At 46.3% G+C, this 21,630-nt stretch overlaps 1 protein-coding gene across 1 annotated transcript in view; it reads right to left on the bottom strand.

Moving 5' to 3' along the window:
- The window catches only part of NCOA1 (nuclear receptor coactivator 1), a 77,642-nt gene that overhangs the window by 45,724 nt on the left and 10,288 nt on the right, over nucleotides 1-21,630 (bottom strand). Inside the window, 5 exon segments of the mRNA XM_064411491.1 lie at nucleotides 2,428-2,607; nucleotides 5,473-5,650; nucleotides 10,778-10,872; nucleotides 13,054-13,220; nucleotides 18,073-18,177. Of these exon segments, the coding sequence (XP_064267561.1) occupies nucleotides 2,428-2,607; nucleotides 5,473-5,650; nucleotides 10,778-10,872; nucleotides 13,054-13,220; nucleotides 18,073-18,158 (706 nt within the window). The 5' untranslated portion in view covers nucleotides 18,159-18,177.

The raw sequence follows: 21,630 nt of genomic DNA, 5'->3' as shown, positions 1-21,630 counted from the left end.
CCAATCCCAATCCCCAGTCCCATCCCAGCCCATCGTGACTGTGCCCAATCCTATCCCAATCCCAATCCCATCCTAATGCCAATCCCAAACCCAACCCCATCCCAGTCCCATCCCAATCCCAATCCCAATTTAACCCAAATCCCAATCCAACCCCAATCCCATCCTATCCCAATGTTATCCCATCCCATTCCATCCCACCTCAATCCGGCACGGCTATCCTAATCCCAATCCCAACCCCACTCCATTCCATCCCAATCCCAATCCTGCACTGCCATCCCATCCCAATCCCAGTCCTAAACTTCATCCAAATTCCACTCTCATAACCCCAGTCACAACTCAAATCCCACCCCAATCCCACTCCTACCCCAAACCCAATCCCAGATCCCAAAACCCCGGGAATGCTGCCCCACCTTCTCCCTCTTCTTTGAAGGAGTGGGACTGGCTGATGGTGAACATAGTCCCCAACCCAATCCCACCCCAATCCCAACCCCATCCCATCCCAATCCCTTCCCAATCCCCACCACAAACCCAACCCTAAATCCCAAATCTCAAACGCCAAATCCCTGGGAATGCTGCCCCACCTTCCCTCTCCTCCTGGAAGGCGCGGGGCTGGCTGACGGCGAAGCACTGCATGGCCTCAGAGACCCCAACCCCAATCCAAACCCAACTCCAATCCCAATCCCATCCCCAACCCCAAATCCCACCCCAATCCCCATCCCAATCCCAATCCCACCTTCGCTCTCCTCCTGGAAGGCGCGGGGCTGGCTGATGGTGAAGCACTGCATGGCCTTGGAACCCCCAATCCCAATCCCAGACCAATCTCACCCCAACCCCAACCCCAATCCCAATCCCAATCCCAATCCCACCCCAATCCCATCCCACCTTCGCCCTCCTCCTGGAAGGCGCGGGGCTGGCTGACAGTGAAGCACTGCATGGCCTCGGAGTGCTGAACTCCAACCCCAAATCAAACCAAACCCCAATCCCAATCCCAACCCCAATCCCACCCCAATCCCAATCCCAATCCCATCCCAATCCCAGCCCCTCCTTCCCCCTCCTCCTGGAAAGCGCGGGGCTGGCTGACGGTGAAGCGCTGCATGGCCTCAGAGACCCCAACCCTATTCCAAATCTATCCCAACCCCAAATCCCATTCCAATCCCAAACTCAACCCCAAATCCCATTTCAATCCCAAACCGAACCCCAATCCCAATCCCATCCCAATCCCAACCCCAATCCCAATCCCAATCCCAATCCCATCCCACCTTCCCCCTCCTCCTGGAAGGCGCGGGGCTGGCTGACGGTGAAGCACTGCATGGCCTCAGAGACCCCAGCCTCAAACCCACCCCAATCCCAACCCCGACCCCAAATCCCACCCCAATCCCAATCCCAATCCCAATCCCATTCCCACCCCAATCCCATCCCATCCCACCTTCCCCCTCCTCCTGGAAGGCGCGGGGCTGGCTGACGGTGAAGCACTGCATGGCCTCGGAGTGCTGAACTCCAACCCCAATCCCAACCCCAACACTGACCCCAACCCCACCCCAATCCCACCCCAATCCCAATCCCAATCCCAATCCCAATCCCAATCAGAATCCTATCCCATCCCACCTTCCCCCTCCTCCTGGAAGGCGCGGGGCTGGCTGACGGTGAAGCACTGCATGGCCTTGGAACCCCCAATCCCAATCCCACCCCAATCCCAATCCCAATCCCACCTTCCCCCTCCTCCTGGAAGGCGCGGGGCTGGCTGACAGTGAAGCACTGCATGGCCTCGGAGTGCTGAACTCCAACCCCAAATCAAACCAAACCCCAATCCCAACCCCAATCCCACCCCAATCCCAATCCCATCCCACCTTCCCCCTCCTCCTGGAAGGCGCGGGGCTGGCTGACGGTGAAGCACTGCATGGCCTCAGAGACCCCAACCCTATTCCAAACCTATCCCAACCCCAAATCCCATTCCAATCCCAAACTCAACCCCAAATCCCATTTCAATCCCAAACTGAACCCCAATCCCAATCCCATCCCAATCCCAATCCCAACCCCAATCCCAATCCCAACCCCAATCCCATCCCACCTTTCCCCTCCTCCTGGAAGGCGCGGGGCTGGCTGACGGTGAAGCACTGCATGGCCTCAGAGACCCCAGCCTCAAACCCACCCCAATCCCAACCCCGACCCCAAATCCCACCCCAATCCCATCCCAATCCCAATCCCAATCCCATTCCCACCCCAATCCCATCCCAATCCCAACCCCAATCCCAATCCCAATCCCAATCCCAATCCCAATCCCAATCCCAATCCCACCTTCCCCCTCCTCCTGGAAGGCGCGGGGCTGGCTGACGGTGAAGCACTGCATGGCCTTGGAACCCCCAATGCCAATCCCAATCCCACCCCAACCCCAATCCCAATCCCATCCCAATCCCATCCCAATCCCACCTTCGCCCTCCTCCTGGAAGGCGCGGGGCTGGCTGACGGTGAAGCACTGCATGGCCTCGTAGCGCTGCCGCAGCTCCGCCTGCTCCGCGCCGGCCTCGTCGGGCGGCCGCACCAGCATGCGGCACTGGAAGGTGTGGCTGCCGCGCCGCGCCGGCTCCTGCGGCCACGGCACCCCGTTCACTGGGGAGAAATGGGAAAATGGGAAAAACGGGAATTAGGGATTGGGAATTCCCAAAGATCCCCTGAATCTGGGGCTCGGCACAGGCACCCGGCACTGGAAGGTGTGGCTGCCGCGCCGCGCCGGCTCCTGCGGCCACGGCACCCCGTTCACTGGGGGAAAATGGGAAAAATGGGGAAAAACGGGAATTAGGGATGTGGAATGGGAATGATCCACTCAGAATTCCCAAAGATCCCTGGATCTGGGGCTCGGCACCGGCATGCGGCACTGGAAGGTGTGGGAAAAAATGAGTCAAAAATGGGAATTAGGGATGTGGGAGTGATCCCTGATCGTGGAATTGTGGAATTGCCAAAGGGCCCTGGGATTTGAGGAGCCAGAATTCCCAAAGATCCCTGGGATTTGAGGAGGAGGCTCCATCTAGAATTCCTAAAGATCTTTGGGATTTGAGGAACTGGGATGGGAACGATCCACGTGAAATTCCCAAAGATCCCTGGGATTTGAGGAGCCGGAATTCCCAAAGATCCCTGGGATTTGAGGAGCCAGAATTCCCAAAGATCCCTGGGATTTGAGGAGCCAGAATTCCCAAAGATCCCTGGGATTTGAGGAGTCGGAATTCCCAAAGATCCCTGGGATTTGAGGAGCCAGAATTCCCAAAGATCCCTGGGATTTGAGGAGGAGGCTCCATCTAGAATTCCCAAAGATCTCTAGGATTTGAGGAACTGGGATGGGAACGATCCACGTGAAATTCCCAAAGATCCCTGGGATTTCAGGAGCCAGAATTCCCAAAGATCCCTGGGATTTGAGGAGCCAGAATTCCCAAAGATCTCTGGGATTTGGGGAGCACAAATCCAGCCAGAATTCCCAAAGATCCCTGGGATTTAAGGAGCCAGAATTCCCAAAGATCCCTGGGATTTGTGGAGCCAGAATTCCCAAAGATCCCTGGGATTTGAGGAGCCAGAATTCCCAAAGATCCCGGGGATTTGAGGAGCCGGAATTCCCAAAGATCCCTGGGATTTGAGGAGGAGGCTCCATCTAGAATTCCCAAAGATCTCTGGGATTTGAGGAACTGGGATGGGAATGATCCACGTGAAATTCTCAAAGATCCCTGGGATTTGAGGAGCACAAATCCAGCCAGAATTCCCAAAGATCCCTGGGATTTGGGGAGCCAGAATTCCCAAAGATCCCTGGGATTTGAGGAGCACAAATCCACTCGGAATTCCCAAAGATCCCTGGGATTTGAGGAGCACAAATCCAGCCAGAATTCCCAAAGGTCCCTGGGATTTGAGGAGCACAATCCAGCCAGAATTCCCAAAGATCCCAAATTAGGAATGGATATAAAAATATATTCTAATTATTAAAATAAAACCCCAAGGAATAAATAAAAAATAAAATCAAAATTAAAAAATAAAAAAAAATTTAAAACAAAACAAATAAAATACTAATATTAAAAAAAATTAAAACTAAATCTAAATAATTAAAATAGAAATAAATAAAAATTTAAGATAATAAACAATAAATAAATAAATAAAAGCAAAAAGAAATTAAAAGAAAGGTTGCATACTAAAAAAACCCTAAAAATTAAATAAAGCCGAAAGAAATAGAAATAAAAAGTAATAAGGAAGTAATATAGAAACAAAAATGAAAAATAAATAGGAATAAAAATAAGGAAATAATACGGAAACAAAAATCAATAAACACCAAAAAATCTATAATAGCTACAAAAAACCCAGAAACAAAATTACAAGAAATACAAAGGAACAAAACCAAAAAATAATATAGAAACAAAAATGAAAATGAAAATAGAAATAAAATATATAAAAATTAAAATTGAAATTAAAATTAAAATTAAATTTTGAATTAAACTTAAAATTAAAATTTGAATTAAACTTAAAATTAAAATTTAAATTTAAATTTAAAAATTAACAACCCTCCATCCCCACCCCGACCCTTCTCCTGATCCCCGCGTCCATTCCCAAATTTTCCAGAATTTTCCCAAATTTTCCCGGATTTTCCAGAATTTTACAGAATTTCCCAGATTTTCCCCGGATTTTCTCTGGATTTTTCCCGGATTTTTCCCGGACTTTCCCCAGATTTTCCCCGGATTTTCCCCAGATTTTCCCGTTTTTTTTTCCGGATTTTTCCCGGATTTTCCCTGGATTTTTCCCGAATTTTTCCCGGATTTTCTCTGTATTTTTCCTGAATTTTCCCGGATCTTTCCCGTATTTTTCCTGGATTTTCCCCGGATTTTCCCCGGATTTTTTCCCGAATTTCCCCGGGTTTTTTCCCGAATTTCCCCGGATTTTCCCCAGATTTTCCCCGGATTTTCCCCAGATTTTCCCCGGATTTTTCCCGGAGTTTCCCCGGATCTTTCCCGGATTTTTCCCGTATTTTCCCAGTATTTTTCCTGGTTTTTTCCCGGATTTACCCTGGATTTTTCCCGAATTTTTCCCGGATTTTTCCCGGATTTTCCCCAGATTTTTCCCGGATTTTTCCCGGATTTTCCCCAGATTTTTCCCGGATTTTCCCCATATTTTTCCTGGATTTTCCCCGAATTTTTCCTGGATTTTCCCCGGATTTTTCCGGATTTTCCCCGGATTTTTCCCGGATTTTCCCCGGATCTTCCCCAGATTTTCCCAGATTTTTCCGGGATTTTCCCCGGATATTTCCCGAATTTCCCGTATTTTCCCTGGTTTTTCCCCGTATTTTCCCCGGATTTTCCCCGGATTTTACCCAGATTTTCCCCGGATTTTTCCCGGATTTTCCCCGGATCTTTCCCGTATTTTCCCCAGATTTTCCCCGGATTTCTCCCGGTTTTTCCCCGGATCTTTCCCGGATCTTTCGCGGATTTTCCCCGTATTTCCCCGTACCCAGGGACTTGGGGAGCAGGTTCTTGACGAACTCGGCGTGGTCGCCCACGTGCAGGATGCTGTAGACGCTGGAGTTCATCAGCTCCTCCTGCCCGTAGCCCAGGTAGCCCGTCACGTTCTCCGACACGAACACGATGCGGCCCTCGCGGTTCACCACGAAGAAGAACCCGTCCAGGGCCTGGGAACGGGAAAAACGGGAAAAAATTCCAAAGTTTTATGTCAAATATCTCAAAAATTGGGGAAAAAAAGGAAAAATTCCAAGGTTTTATGGCTAATATGGTGTCACGTTCTCCGACATGAACGCGACCCAACCCTCCTGGTTGAACATGAAGAAAAACCCATCCACGACCTGGAATGGAAAAACATTCCAGAGATTTTACCCTAAATATCCCAAAAATGGGAAAAAATTCCAAGGTTTTATCTCAAATATTCAAAAAATGGGAGTTTCAAGGTTTTGTGGCTAATATGGCGTCACGTTCTCCGACACGAACGCGATGCGGCCCTTGCGGTTCACCACGAAAAAGAACCCGTCCAGGGCCTGGAAACAGGAAAAATGGGAAAAAATTCCAAAGTTTTATGTCAAATATCTCAAAAACGGGGAAAAAATCCAAGGTTTTATCCCAAATATCCCAAAAATGGGAAAGAATTCCAAGATTTTTATTGCTAATATCGCGTCACGTTCTCCAACACGAACGCGATGCGGCCCTCGCGGTTCACCACGAAGAAGAACCCGTCCAGGGCCTGGGATGGGCAAAATTCCAAGGTTTTATCACAAATTTCCCAAAAATGGGAAAGAATTCCAAGGTTTTATGGCAAATTTCGCATCACGTTCTCCAACATGAACGCGACCCAACCCTCCTGTTTGAACATGAAGAAAAACACATCCACGACCTGGAATGGAAAAACATTCCAGAGATTTTACCCTAAATATCCCAAAAATGGGAAAAAATTCCAGGATTTTATCTCAAATATCATGAAACCAGGAAAGAATGCCAAGGTTTTATGGCAAATATGGCGTCACGTTCTCCGACACGAACGCGATGCGGCCCTTGCGGTTCACCACGAAAAAGAACCCGTCCAGGGCCTGGAAACAGGAAAAATGGGAAAAAATTCCAAAGTTTTACGTCAAATATCTCAAAAACGGGGAAAAAATCCAAGGTTTTATCCCAAATATCCCAAAAATGGGAAAGAATTCCAAGATTTTTATTGCTAATATCGCGTCACGTTCTCCAACACGAACGCGATGCGGCCCTCGCGGTTCACCACGAAGAAGAACCCGTCCAGGGCCTGGGATGGGCAAAATTCCAAGGTTTTATCACAAATTTCCCAAAAATGGGAAAGAATTCCAAGGTTTTATGGCAAATTTCGCATCACGTTCTCCAACATGAACGCGACCCAACCCTCCTGTTTGAACATGAAGAAAAACACATCCACGACCTGGAATGGAAAAACATTCCAGAGATTTTACCCTAAATATCCCAAAAATGGGAAAAAATTCCAGGATTTTATCTCAAATATCATGAAACCATGATATTTCATGAAAGGAAAGAATGCCAAGATTTTATCGCAAATATGGCGTCACGTTCTCCAATACGAACACGATGCGGCCCTCGCGGTTCACCACGAAGAAGAACCTGTCCAGGGCCTGGGATGGAAAAAAATTCCAAGGTTTTATCCAAAATATCCCAAAAATGGGAAAGAATTCCAAGGTTTTATCGCAAATGTGTCAAAAACGGGGAAAAAATCTAAGGTTTTATGGCAAATTTCGCATCACGTTCTCCGACACGAACGCGACCCAACCCTCCTGGTTGAACATGAAGAAAAACACATCCACGACCTGGAATGGAAAAACATTCCAGAGATTTTACCCTAAATATCCCAAAAATGGGAAAAAATTCCAAGGTTTTGTCTCAAATATCCAAAAAATGGGAAAGAATTCCAAGATTTTTATTGCTAATATTGCGTCACGTTCTCCAACACGAACACGATGCAGCCCTCGCGGTTCACCACGAAGAAGAACCCGTCCAGGGCCTGGCATGGGATCAAATTCCAAGATTTTATCCAAAATATCACAAAAACGGGGAATAATTCCAAGGTTTTATCTCAAATATCCCATCACGTTCTCCGACACGAACGCGATCCAACCATCCTGGTTCACCACGAAGGAGAGCCCGCCCAGAGCCTGGAGTGGGAATGGAATTCCAGAGTGGGATCACAGAATGGGAGGAGAATGAAACTCCAGAGGGTGCTCCTGGAGCGGGGACGAGATTCCATGGAAGTTTGGGTGGGGTCTGGAGTGTGGAAAAGATTCCATGGAAGTTTGGGTAGATTCCCACTCTGGGAATTCCAGGATTCCAGATGGGATCCAAGATCCACCTCAGTTATTTCCAGATTTGGTTCCGCAAATCCCAGGATTCCAGCTGGGATCCAAGATCCACCTTGGCCATTCCAATGGATTCCCATGGATTTGGCTCCTTGAGTGTGGAGAAGGTTCCAGAATAGCTTGGCTGGATTCCTGCTCTGGGAATGCCAGGATTCCAGACGGGATCCAGGATCCACCTCGGTTATTTCCAGATTTGGTTTCTCAAATCCCAGGATTCCAGCTGGGATCCAAGATCCACCTTGGCCATTCCAATGGATTCCCATGGATTTGGTTCCTTGAGTGTGGAGAAGATTCCACGGAAAACTGGGGGGGGTCTTGAATGTGGAGAAGGTTCCAGAAAAGCCTGGCTGCATTCCTCCTCTGGGAATTCCAGGATTCCAGATGGAATCCAAGATTTGTGTCCTCAGATCCCAGGATTCCAGCTGGGATCCGAGATTCACCTCGGCCATTCCAATGGATTCCCATTAATTTGGTTCCTTGAGGGTGGAGAAGGTTCCCTCAAAGCTTGGTTGGATGCACACCCTGGGAATTCCAGGATTCCAGTCAGGATCCAAGATCCATGCTGAATTATTCCTGGATTTGGGTCCTCAGATCTCAAGGTTCCAACTGAGATCCAAGATCCACCTTGGCCATTCCAAAGGATTCCCACGGATTTGGCTCCTTGAGTGTGGAGAAGGTTCCAGAAAAGCTTGGCTGGATTCCCGCTCTGGGAATTCCAGGATTCCAGCCGGGATCCAAGATCCACCTCGGTTCTTCCTAGATTTGAGTCCTTGAGTATGGAGAAGATTCCATGAAAAACTGGGAGAGGTCTGGAATGTGGAGAAGGTTCCCTCAAAGCCTGGCTGGATTCCCACGTTGGGAATTCCAGGATTCCAGGTGGAATCCATGATCCATGATCGTCATTCCCATGGATTCCCACGGATTTGGGCCCTTGAGTGTGGAGAAGGTTCTGGCAAAGCCTGGCTGGATTCCTGCTCTGGGAATTCCAGGATTCCAGCCGGGATCCAAGATCCACCTCGGTTATTCCTGGATGTGTCTCCTCAAATCCCAAGATTCCAGCCGGGATCCAAGATCCACCTTGGCCATTCCAATGGATTCCCATGGATTTGGTCCTTGAGTGTGGAGAAGATTCCAGAAAAGCCTGGCTGGATTCCCGCTCTGGGAATTCCAGGATTCTAGACAGGATCAAAGATCTGCCTTGGTCATTCCCATGGATTCAGCTCCATGAGTGTGGACAAGATTCCATGGAAAACTGGGTGGGGTCTTGAGTGGGCAGAAGGTTCTGGCAAAGCTTGGCTGGATCCCTGCTCTGGGAATTCCAGGATTCCATATGAGATCCAAGATCCAACTCAGTTATTCCAGGACTGGGGTCCTCAAATCCCAAGATTCCAGCTGGGATCCAAGATCCACCTTGGCCATCCCAATGGGTTCCCATGGATTTGGCTCCATGAGCGTGGAGAAGATTCCATGGAAAACTGGGTGGGGTCTTGAGTGTGGAGAAGGTTCCCTCAAAGCTTGGCTGGATTCCCACTCTGGGAATTCCAGGATTCCAGTTGGGATCCAAGATTTGGGTTCTCAAATCCCAGAATTCCAGCCGGGATCCAAGATCCACCTTGGCCATTCCAATGGGTTCCCATGGATTTGGCTCCTTGAGTGTAGAGAAGGTTCCAGAAAAGCCTGGCTGGATTCCTGCTCTGGGAATTCCAGGATTCCAGCCAGGATCCAAGATCCACCTCGGTTATTCCCGGATTCGGGTTCTCAAATCCCAAGATTCCAGCTGGGATCCAAGATCCACCTTGGTCATTCCAATGGGTTCCCATGGATTTGGCTCCTTGAGCGTGGAGAAGGTTCCAGCAAAGCTCATCTGGATTCCTGCTCTGGGAATTCTAGGATTCCAGCCAGGATCCAAGATGCACCTCATTTATTCCCAGATTTGGTTCCTCAAATCCCAAGATTCCAGACGGAATTCAAGAATCGGGTTCTCAAATCCCAGGATTCCAACTGAGATCCAAGATCCACCTTGGTCATTCCAATGGGTTCCCATGGATTTGGTTCCTTGAGTGTGGAGAAGGTTCCAGAAAAGCTTGGCTGGATTCCCGCTCTGGGAATTCCAGGATTCCAGTCAGGATTCACGATCCATGTTGAGTTATTCCTGGATTTGTGTCCTCAAATCCCAAGATTCCAGCTGGGATCCAAGATCCACCACAGTTATTCCAAAGGATTCCCATGGATTTGGGACCTTGAGCGTGGAAAAGATTCCATGGAAAGCTCGGTTGGGTCTTGAGTGTGGAGAAGGTTCCATGGAAGTTGAGGTGGATTCCCACTCGGGGAATCCCAGAATTCCAGCCGGGATCAAAGATTTGGGTTCTCCAATCCCAAAATTCCAACCGGGATCAAAGACCTACCTTGGTTTTTCCTGGAATCCCAAAATTCTGGCTGGGATCCAAGATTTGGGTTCTCAAACCCCAAAATTCCATTCGGGATCAAAGACCCACCTTGGTTTTTCCTGGAATCCCAGAATTCCAGTTGGGATCTAAGATCCACTTTGATTATTCCTGATCCTGATCCTAATCCCAATCACAATCTTAGTCCCAATCCCAATCCCAATCCCAATCCTTCTCTTTAGGAAATCCCAGCTCCCAGAAAATCCCCCTTCCATTCCAACCCTAAAAGCCGGGATTAAAGCCCTGAAACCCAAAATCCAAACCCTAAAACCTGGGATTAAAACCTCAAATTCCAAAATTCCAACCCTAAAACCTGGGATTAAAGCCCCCCAAACCCCATAAAAACCCGGGATTAAATCCCCAAATCCCCAAATCCCACCCCTAAACCCGGGATTAGAGCCCCCAGAGCCCCGGCTTTGGCTCATTCCCGATTTTCCGCCCCCCATTCCCAGTTTTCCGGGGGAATTCCGAGCCCCACCTCGAGCAGCAGCGGCCCCAGCGACTCCTTCTCGATGACGCCCTGGCTGCTGGAGGAGATGTCCGATTTCTGCACGTCGTCATCCGTGCTTTTTTCTGGAAAAAAACCCAAAATGGGCATTTTCAAGTTTTTTACCTCAAATCCGGGGAAAAAAATGGGAATTTCCCCAAATTTTTCCTCGATTTTTACTAATTTTTCCCCAAACTTCCCTCAAATTTCCCCAACTTTTCCCCCAATTTTCCCCCGTATTTTCCCAGTTTTCCCCTAACTTCTTCCTGATTTCTTCCCAAATTTCCCCCAATTTTTCCCCATTTTTCCCGATTTCTCCCCGCGTTTTCCCAAATTTTTCCCTGATTTTTCCGCAATTTTCCCCTGTATTTCCCCGTATTTCCCCCAATTTTACCCCAATTTCCCCCCATATTTTCCCCCATTTTTCCCCCCATTTCTTCCCTCTTTTTCCCCGATTTTCCCCATTTTTTCCCCAATTTTCCCCCAAATTTCCCCCATTTTCTCCCTGGTTTTTCCCCAATTTTTCCCCAAAATTCCCGCCAAAATTTCCCCGATTATTCCCCAATTCTCCCCAAATTTCCCCCATATTTTCCCCAGATTTTCCCCAATTCTTCCCCGATTTTCCCCCAATTTTTTCCAAATTTCCCCATTTTTTCCCCGATTTGCCCCCAATGTTTTCCTGAATTTCCACCAATTTTCCTCATATTTTCCCCCGTATTTGCCCCAACTTCCCCCGTATTTTCCCCGATTTTTCCCCAATTTTCCCCCAATTCTTCCCAGATTTTCCCCCATATTTTCCCCAATTTTCCCCAATTTTTCCCCAATTTTCCCCAAATTTTCCCCAATTCTTCCCCGGTTTTCCCCCAATTTTTCCCCAATTTTTCCCCAATTTCCCAGATTTTTTCCCCGATTTTCCCCCAATGTTTTCCTGAATTTTCCCCAATTTCCCTCATATTTTCCCCCGTATTTCCCCCAACTTCCCCCGTATTTTCCCCGATTTTTCCCCAATTTTTTCCCAAATTTTCTCTGATTTTTCCCCGATTTCCCCTCAATGTTTCCCCAACTTTTCCACAATTTTTCCCCCAAATTTCCCACATATTTTCCCCATTTTTTCCCATATTTCCCAATTTCCCCCCAGATTTTCCCTGAATTTTCCCTGAATTTTCCCCCCAATTTTCCCCAATTCTTCCCCGATTTTCCCGATTTTTCCCCAAATTTCCCCATTTTTTCCCCGATTTTCCCCCAATTTTTTCCTGTATTTCCCCCAATTTCCCTCATATTTTCCCCCATATTTCCCCCAACTTCCCCTGTATTTTCCCCGATTTTCCCCCAATTTTCCCCAAAATTTCCCCCACATTTTTCCCTGATTTTCCCCAATTTTCCCCAATTTCCCCCATATTTTCCCCCAATTTTCTCCAATTTTCCCCTAAATTTTCCCTCATTTTCCCCTGATCTTTCCCAAATTCCCCCAATTTTCCCCCGATTTTTCCCCAATTTTTCACAAAATTTTCCCCAATTTCCCCCCATATTTCCCCGTGTATTTTTCCCCAATTTTTTCCCAACTTCCCCTCTATTTTCCCCCATATTTTCCCCAATTTTTCCACAATTTTCCCCCCGATTTTTCCCCCATTTTCCACAATTCCCCCCCAATTTCCCCCCATATTTTCCCCATTTTTTCTCTGCATTTTCCTCAATTTCCCCCCATTTTCCCCCAAATTTCCCCCAATTTTCCACCCATTTTTTCCCAAATTTCCCTTTGTTTTCCCCAATTCTTGCCCAATTTTCCCTAAATTTCTTCCATATTTCCTCCAATTTTCCCCCCAATTTTCCCTGATTTTCCCCGATTTTTCCCCCATTTTCCCCCATTTTTCCCCTGTATTTCCCCATATTTTCCCCAAATTTCCTCCAAATTTTCCCCAATTTTTCCCCAGATTTCCCCCAAATTTCCCCTGATTTTTCTCTGATTTTTCCCCAATTTTCCCCCTTTTTTCCCTGATTTTTCCCAGATTTTCCCCAAATTTCCCCTGATTTTTCCCAGATTTTCCCCAAATTTCCCCCATTTTTCCCCTCATTTTCCCCCAATTTTCCGCCAATTTTTTCCCCAATTTTTTCCCTATATTTCCCCCGATTTTTCCCCAATTTTTCCCCTGATTTTACCCTGATTTCTTCCTAAATTTCCCCCAATTTTTTCCCAATTTTCCCCCATTTTTTTCCTGATTTTCCCCCCATATTCCCCCAAATCCCCCCGTGTTCCCTGTCACGCCCACCGTGCTCGAGGCGCGCGATCTGCTGGATCTGGTGCACGGTTTTTTTCAGGATGTTGCCGTGCTCGGCCTTGGCCCCCAGCGAGTCCAGCTCGCCCAGGTTGGCCGAGAGCAGCTGGGCCAGCTCGGCCAGGTAGCGCTGCTCCTGCTCGCGCCGCCGCTTCTCCGCGCTGGCAAACAAAAAAAACCACACATTTTTAGTATTTTCCACTTATTCCCCAGTTTTCCCCATTTTTTCCTGATTTTTCCCCATTTTTTCCTAGGTTTTTCCCACTTTTTTCACCATTTTTCCCCCTTTTTTCCCCAATATTTTCCCTTTTTTTCCTGATTTTTTCCCCATTTTTTCCTGATTTTTCCCCAATTTTTCCTCCTTTTTCCCATATTTTTTCACATTTTTTCCTAGGTTTTTCCCACTTTTTTCGCAATTTTTTTCCCTTTTTTGCCCCCAAATTTTCCCTTTTTTTCCTGATTTTTTCCCCATTTTTTCCTGATTTTTCCCCATTTTTTCCTGATTTTTCCCATATTTTTTCACATTTTTTCCTAGGTTTTTCCCACTTTTTTCGCAATTTTTTTCCCTTTTTTTCCCCCAAATTTTCCCTTTTTTTCCTGATTTTTTTCCCTTTTTTCCTGATTTTTCCCCATTTTTTCCTGATTTTTTCCATGTTTTTTCGCATTTTTTCCTAAGTTTTTCCCACTTTTTTTGCAATTTTTTTTCCCTTTTTTTCCCCAATATTTTCCCTTCTTTCCTGATTTTTCCCCATTTTTTCCTGATTTTTTCCATGTTTTTTCGCATTTTTCCTTAGGTTTTTGGCACTTTTTTTTGCAATTTTTTCCCTTTCTTTACTCAATATTTTCCCTTTTTTTCCTGATTTTTCCCCATTTTTTCCTGATTTTTTTCCATTTTTTCCAGATTTTTCCCATGTTTTTTCGCCATTTTTTCCTAGGTTTTTCCCACTTTTTTCGCAATTTTTTCCCCTTTTTCTCCCCAATATTTCCCCATTTTTCCTGATTTTTTCCCCATTTTTCCCTGTTTTTTCCTGATTTTCCCCACTTCCCCAGCAGAGCAGCTCGGCCAGGCAGCGCTGCTCCTGCTCGCGCCGCCTCTTCTCCGCGCTGAAAAAACCCCAAAAATACTCATTTAGCTCATTTTCCCGACTTTTCCAGTTATTCCCCAGTCTTCCCCAATTTTTCCCCAATTTTTCTTGATTTTTTTCCAGGTGTTTTCGCATTTTTTCAGGATTTTTTTCACTTTTTTCCCCCAATTTTTTTCCATTTTCTCCTGATTTTTTCCCCATTTTTTCCTGATTTTTCCCCAATTTTTCCTCCTCTTTTCCAGGTTTTTTCACATTTTTTCCAGGTTTTTTTTTCACCTTTTTCACCATTTTTTCCCTATTTTTTCCTGATTTTTTCCCTATTTTTTCCTGATTTTTCTTCCTTTTTTCCATGTTCTTTCGCATTTTTTCCTTAGGTTTTTCCCACTTTTTTCGCAATTTTTTTCCTTGTTTTCCCCCCAATTTTTTCCCCATTTTTTCCTGATTTTTTCCCATTTTTCCTCCTTTTTCCCAGGTTTCTTTGCATTTTTTCCTACGTTTTTTGCACTTTTTTCACAATTTTTTTTCCCTTTTTTTCCCCAATATTTTCCCTTTTTTTCCTCATTTTTTTCCTGATTTTTCCCCATTTTTTCCTGATTTTTTCCAGGTTTTTCGCACTTTTTTTTGCAATTTTTTCCCTTTTTTTCCCCAATATTTTCCCTTTTTTTCCTCATTTTTTCCTGATTTTTTCCAGGTTTTTCGCACTTTTTTTTGCAATTTTTTCCCTTTTTTTCCCCACTATTTTCCCTTTTTTTCCTGATTTTTTCCTGATTTTTTCCAGGTTTTTCGCACTTTTTTTTTGCAATTTTTTCCCTTTTTTCCCCCAATATTTTCCCTTTTTTCCCTGATTTTTCCCCCAATTTTTTTCCCATTTTTTCCTGTTTTTTTTCCCCATTTTTCCCTGATTTTTCCCTGATTTTTTCCATGTTTTTTCGCACTTTTTTCACAATTCCTTCCCCCATTTTTTCCCCATTTTTCCCAATTTTCCCATTTTCCCCCATTCCCCAGCAGAGCAGCTCGGCCAGCTCGCGCTGCCCCTGCTGGCGCCGCCGCTTCTCCGCGCTGCCAGCAACACAAAAAATCCAATTTTAGCTCCTTTTTCCACATTTTAGCAAATTTTTCCTCATTTTTCCCCAATTTTCCCTCATTTTTTTCAGGTTTTCTCGCACTTTTTCCAGGTTTTTTTCACCTTTTCCTCAAACTTTTCCCCATTTTTTCCACAGCTTTTCCCCAGATTTTTCCAATTTTTCCTGATTTTTTCCAATTCCTTCCCAGTTTTTCCCACTTTTTGCCACTTTTCCTCCACTTTTCCCACGTTTTTTTCACAATTTTCTACATTTTCCCTGCTTTTTTCCTAATTTCCCCATTTTTTCCCCATTTTTCCCCCACTTTTCTCCCCATGTTCCCCATTTTCCCCCCAATTTTCCCTGCTTTTTTTGCACATTTTACGTTTTTCCCCAATTTTTTTCCCTTTTTTCCCCATTTCCCCCCACATTTTTTCCACATTTTAACAACTTTTCTGCTTTTTCCCCTGATTTTCACCATTTTCCCCACTGCTTTCCCCAATTTTTCCCAGAATTACCCCAAATTTTTCCCCAAATTTTTCCTGATTTTTCCCCAATTTTTCCTCCTTTTTTCCAGGTTTTTTTGCATTTTTTCCAGGGTTTTTTTTTTTCCACTTTTTTCACAAATTTTCCCCCAATTTTCCCCCTGAATTCCCCCAATTCTTCTCCAATTTTTCCCTAATCTTCCCCTGATTTTCCCTAAACTTCCCCTGATTTTTTCCCAATTTTTCCCTGATTTTTCCCCAAATTTCCCCCATTTTTCCCCCAAATTTCCCCTGATTTTTTTCCTGAATTACCCCTGATTTTTTCCCTGATTTTCCCCCATTTTCCCCCGTATTTCCCAATTTTTCCCCAAACTTCTGCTGATTTTTCCCCAAGTTTCTCCCAATTTTTCCCAAATTTCCCCCAAATTTTCCTTGATTTTTTCCCCAATATTTCCCCCAATTTTCCCGATTTATCCCCAATTTCTCCCCCAATTTTTCCCTGATTTTCACCCAATTTTTCCCCCGATTTTCCCCCGATTTTTCCCAAATTTCCCCCAAATTTACCTCAATTTTCCCCCAAACTGCCCCTGATTTCCCCTGATTTTCCCCCAAACTTCTCCCTATTTTTTCCCAATTTTCCCCAAATTTCCCCCAATTTTTCCCCCATATTTTACCAAAATTTTCCCCAAATTTCCACTGATTTTTCCCCATATTTTTTCAAATTTTATGTCAATTTCCCCCAATTTTTCCCAAATTTGCCCTGTATTTTCCCTGAATTACCCCTGATTTTTTCCCAATATTCCCCAATTTTCCCCCATATTTTCCCCCCATTTTTCCCTGATTTTTCCCAATTCTTCCCTGAATTTCCCCCAATTTTCCTCCAAATTTTCTCCAATTTTTCCCTAAACTTCCCCTGATTTTTCCCTGAATTTCCCCCAATTTTTCCCCGAATTTCCCCCATATTTTTCCCCAATTTCCCCCAATTTTTCTCAATTTTTTTCCTAAACTTCCCCTGAATTTCCCCCAATTTTTCCTTGATTTTCCCCCAATTTTTCCCTAAACTTCCCCTGATTTTCCCCCCATTTTTTCCCAATTTCCCCTGATTTTTCCCCAAATTGCTCCCAATTTTACCCCTGATTTTTTCCCAATTTCCCCATTTTTCCCCCCTATTTTCCCCAAAATTTCCCCCCATTTTCCCCAATTTTTCCTGTATTTTTCCCCAAACTCTCCCTGACTTTCCCCCGATTTTTCCCCAAATTTCCCCCGATTTTTCCCTGATTTTTTCCTGATTTTTCCCTGATTTTCCCGATTTTCCCCCGATTTTCCCCCGATTTTCCCGATTTTTCCCCAAATTTCCCCTGATTTTTCCCCCGATTTTTTCCCCAAATTTCCCCAGATTTTTTTCCTGATTTCCCCTGATTTTCCCCCGATTTTTCCCCAAATTTTCCCCGATTTTTCCCCTGATTTTTTCCCTGATTTTTCCCTGATTTTTCCCCAAATATTTTCTCTCATTTTCCCCTGATTTTTCCCCAAATTTCCCCAGATTTTTTTCCTGACTTCCCCTGATTTTCCCCCATTTTCCCCTGATTTTTCCCCAAATTTCCCCTGATTTTTCCCCAAATTTCCCCAGATTTTTCCCCAGATTTTTCCCTGATTTTTTTCCTGATTTTTCCCCAAATTTCCCCAGATTTTTCCCCTGATTTTTCCCTGATTTTTCCCTGATTTTTTTCCTGATTTTTCCCCAAATTTCCCCAGATTTTTCCCTAAATTTCCCTAGATTTTTCCCCAAATTTCCCCAGATTTTTCCCCTAATTTTTCCCCAAATTTCCCCAGATTTTTCCCCTAATTTTTCCCCAAATTTCCCCAGATTTTTCCCCTAATTTTTCCCCAAATTTCCCCAGATTTTTCCCCTGATTTTTCCCCAAATTTTCCCCGATTTTTCCCCAGATTTTTCCCCTGATTTTTCCCCGATTTTCCCCTGATTTTTTTCCTGATTTTTCCCCAAATTTTCCCCGATTTTTTCCCTAATTTTTTCTCTGATTTTCCCCTGATTTTTCCCCAAATTTCCCCTGATTTTTCCCCAAATTTCCCCAGATTTTTCCCCTGATTTTTTCCTGATTTTTCCCCAAATTTCCCCAGATTTTTCCCCTGATTTTTCCCCAAATTTCCCCAGATTTTTCCCCTGATTTTCCCCTGATTTTCCCCTGATTTTTCCCCAAATTTCCCCAGATTTTTCCCCTGATTTCCCCCGATTTTTTCCCTATTTTTTTCCCTGATTTTCCCCTGATTTTTTCCCAAATTTCCCTGATTTCCCCCATTATTTCCCCCATTATTTCCCCCATTATTTCCCCCACTGTCTCTCTCCCCCCCGGGCTGTCCCACCTGTGCGGGTGCTCGCAGGGGGATCCGCGCCGTTTGCGCCCCTCGCCGCTGGCCGCGTCCGCGCCGGCCTCCCCCAGGCCGCTCATGGTGGCACCTACCGGGCACCTGGGGGGGGGGGGACAACAGCGCTGGGAATTCCCTTGGGAATTCCACTGGGAACTCCCTTGGGGATTGGGGAATTCCCTACCGGGCACCTGGCGGGGGGGAACAACAGCGCTGGGAATTCGGGGATTTCACTGGGAATTCCCTTGGGAATTTCCTTGGGGATTTCCTTGGGAATTTCCTTGGGGATTTGGGGATTTCCTTGGGAATTTCCTTGGGGATTTGGGGATTTCCTTGGGAATTTCACTGGGAATTCGGGAATTTGGGGATTTGGGGATTGGGGAATTCCCTACCGGGCACCTGGGGGGGGGGGGGGGAACAACAGCGCTGGGAATTCGGGATTTCACTGGGAATTCCCTTGGGAATTTCCTTGGGGATTCCCTTGGGAATTCCCTTGGGGATTTCACTGGGAATTCCCTTGGGGATTTCCTTGGGAATTTCACTGGGAATTCGGGGATTTCACTGGGAATTCCCTTGGGGATTCCTTGGGAATTTCCTTGGGATTTTCCTTGGGAATTTCCTTGGGGATTTTCCTTGGGAATTCGGGGATTTCACTGGGAATTTCCTTGGGAATTTCCTTGGGAATTTGGGGATTTGGGAATTCCCTACCAGGCACCTGGGGGGGGTGGAAATAACAGCACTGGAAATTCGGGATTAACAACGGGGATTTCCTTGGGAATTTCCTTGGGGATTCAGGGATTTCCTTGGGAATTTCCGTGGGAATTTGGGAATTTCCTTGGGGATTCGGGGATTTCCTTGGGAATTTGGGCATTTGGGGATTTGGGAATTCCCTACCGGGAAATTCCCTACTGGGGGAAACAACAACGGGAATTTGGGATTTCCCTCAGGAATTTGGGATTTTCCATGGAAAAGGCAGAGCTGGGAGGGGATTCCCAAGGATTTGGGATTCCCAGGGATTTGGGGTTCCCAGGGATTTGGGATTCCCAAGGATTTGGGATTCCCAACATTCCCATGGATTTTGCATTCCTAGAATTCCCAAATTATTTTCAATTCCCACAATTCCCAGGGATTTGGGATTCCTGGAATTCTCAAGGATTTGGGATTCCTGAAATTCCCATGGATTTTGCATTCCTAGAATTCCCAGGGATTTGGGATTCTCAGGGATTTGGGATTCCTGGAATTCCCAAAGTATTTTCAATTCCCACAATTCCCAAGGATTTGGGATTCCCAGGGATTTGGGATTCCTGGAATTCCTAAAGTATTTTCAATTCCCAGCATTCCCAGGGATTTGGGATTCCCAACATTCCCATGGATTTTGCATTCCTAGGATTCCCAAACTATTTTGAATTCCTAGAATTCCCAGGGATTTGGGATTCCCCTGAATTTAGGATTCCTGGAATTCTCAAGGATTTGGGATTTCCGTAGATTTGGGATTCCACATTCCTGGAATTCCCAAGGGAGTTTCGATTCCCAGCATTCCCAGGGATTTGGGGTTCCCATGGATTTGGGATTCCCAATATTCCCAGGGATTCGGGATTCCCGAGGATTTGGGATTTCTGGACATTTGGGATTCCCAATATTCCCGAGGATTTGGGGTTCCCAAGGATTTGGGGTTCCCGACACTCCCATGGATTTTGCATTCCTAGAATTCCCAGAGATTTGGGATTCCCATGGATCTGGGATTCCTGGAATTCCCAAAGTATTTTCAATTCCCACAACTCCCATGGATTTGGGATTCCCAGGGATTTGGGATTCCCAATATTCCCAAGTATTCGGGATTCCCAACATTCCCAGGGATTTGGGGTTCCCATGGATTTGGGATTCCCAATATTCCCAGGGATTCGGGATTCCCAATATTCCCAAGGATTTGGGGTTCCCCGATTTTCCACGGCGTTGCTGAGGATGGAAAATTCCCGTTCCCGGGGCGGCCCAAGGGAAAGGCGGAGCGCCGGGAATCGGCACCGAGGGAGCAGCGGGGAGGGCACCGGACACGACCCGACCCAACGGAACCCAACGGAACCCAACGGAACCCAACGGAACCCAACGGAACCCAACGGAACCCAACCCAACGGAACCCAACCCAACCCAACGGAACCCAACGGAACCAAACCAAACGGAACCAAACCAAACCTAATGGAACCCAACGGAACCAAACCCAACCCAACGGAACCAAACCCAACCCAACGGAACCCAACGGAACCAAACCAAACCTAATGGAACCCAACGGAACCCAACGGAACCCAACGGAACCAAACCCAACCCAACCCAACAGAACCCAACCCAACCCAACAGAACCCAACCCAACCCAACGGAACCCAACAGAACCCAACCCAACCCAACGGAACCCAACGGAACCAAACCCAACCCAACGGAACCCAACGGAACCAAACCCAACCCAACGGAACCCAACCCAACCCAACGGAACCAAACCAAACCCAACCCAACGGAACCCAACCCAACCCAACCCAACAGAACCAAACCAAACCTAATGGAACCCAACGGAACCCAACGGAACCAAACCCAACCCAACCCAACAGAACCAAACCAAACCTAATGGAACCCAACGGAACCCAACGGAACCAAACCCAACCCAACCCAACAGAACCAAACCAAACCTAATGGAACCCAACGGAACCCAACCGAACCAAACCCAACCCAACCCAACAGAACCCAGCACAACCCAACCCAAGCCAAGAAAACCCAACGGAACCAAATGGAACCAAACCCCACCCCACCCAACACAACCAAACCCAACCCAAGAAAACCCAGCAGAACCAAACCCAACCCAACGGAACTCAACAGAAGCAAATGGATCCAAACCCAACTGAACTGAACCCAACCAAACCCAACAGAACCCCACGGAACTGAAAGGAACCAAATGAAACTGAAAACAACTGAAAATGAAACCAAACCCAACCCAACGGAACTCAACAGAACCAAGCCCAACGGAACCCAACCCAAGAGAATGAACAGAACCCAAGCCAATGGAACCCAACTGAACCAAATGGAACCCAACCCAACCCAACTGAACTGAACCCAACCAAACCCAACAGAACCCCACGGAACTGAAAGGAACCAAGTGAAACTGAAAACAACTGAAAATGAAACCAAACCCAACCCAACGGAACCCAACCAAACCCAACGGAACCCAACCCAACCCAACGGAACCCAACCAAACCCAACGGAACCCAACCCAACCCAACGGAACCCAACCAAACCCAACGGAACCAAACCCAACCCAACGGAACCAAACCCAACCCAACAGAACCAAACCCAACCCAACGGAACCAAACCCAACCCAACGGAAGCAAACCCAACCCAACGGAACCAAACCCAACCCAACGGAACAAAAACAAACCAAACCCAACCCAACAGAACCAAACCAATCAGAACCCAACGGAACCGAGCTAAATCAAACACAATGGAACGCAACAGAACCAAACCCAACCCAGCCCAACCGACCAAACCCAACCCAACGGAACCAAACCCAACTGA

This window comes from Passer domesticus, chromosome 3, assembly GCF_036417665.1.
Source record: "Passer domesticus isolate bPasDom1 chromosome 3, bPasDom1.hap1, whole genome shotgun sequence".
NCBI lineage: Eukaryota > Metazoa > Chordata > Aves > Passeriformes > Passeridae > Passer > Passer domesticus.
Note: the sequence above shows the minus strand (reverse complement) of the source record. Positions and strands in the feature narration are given on the sequence as shown.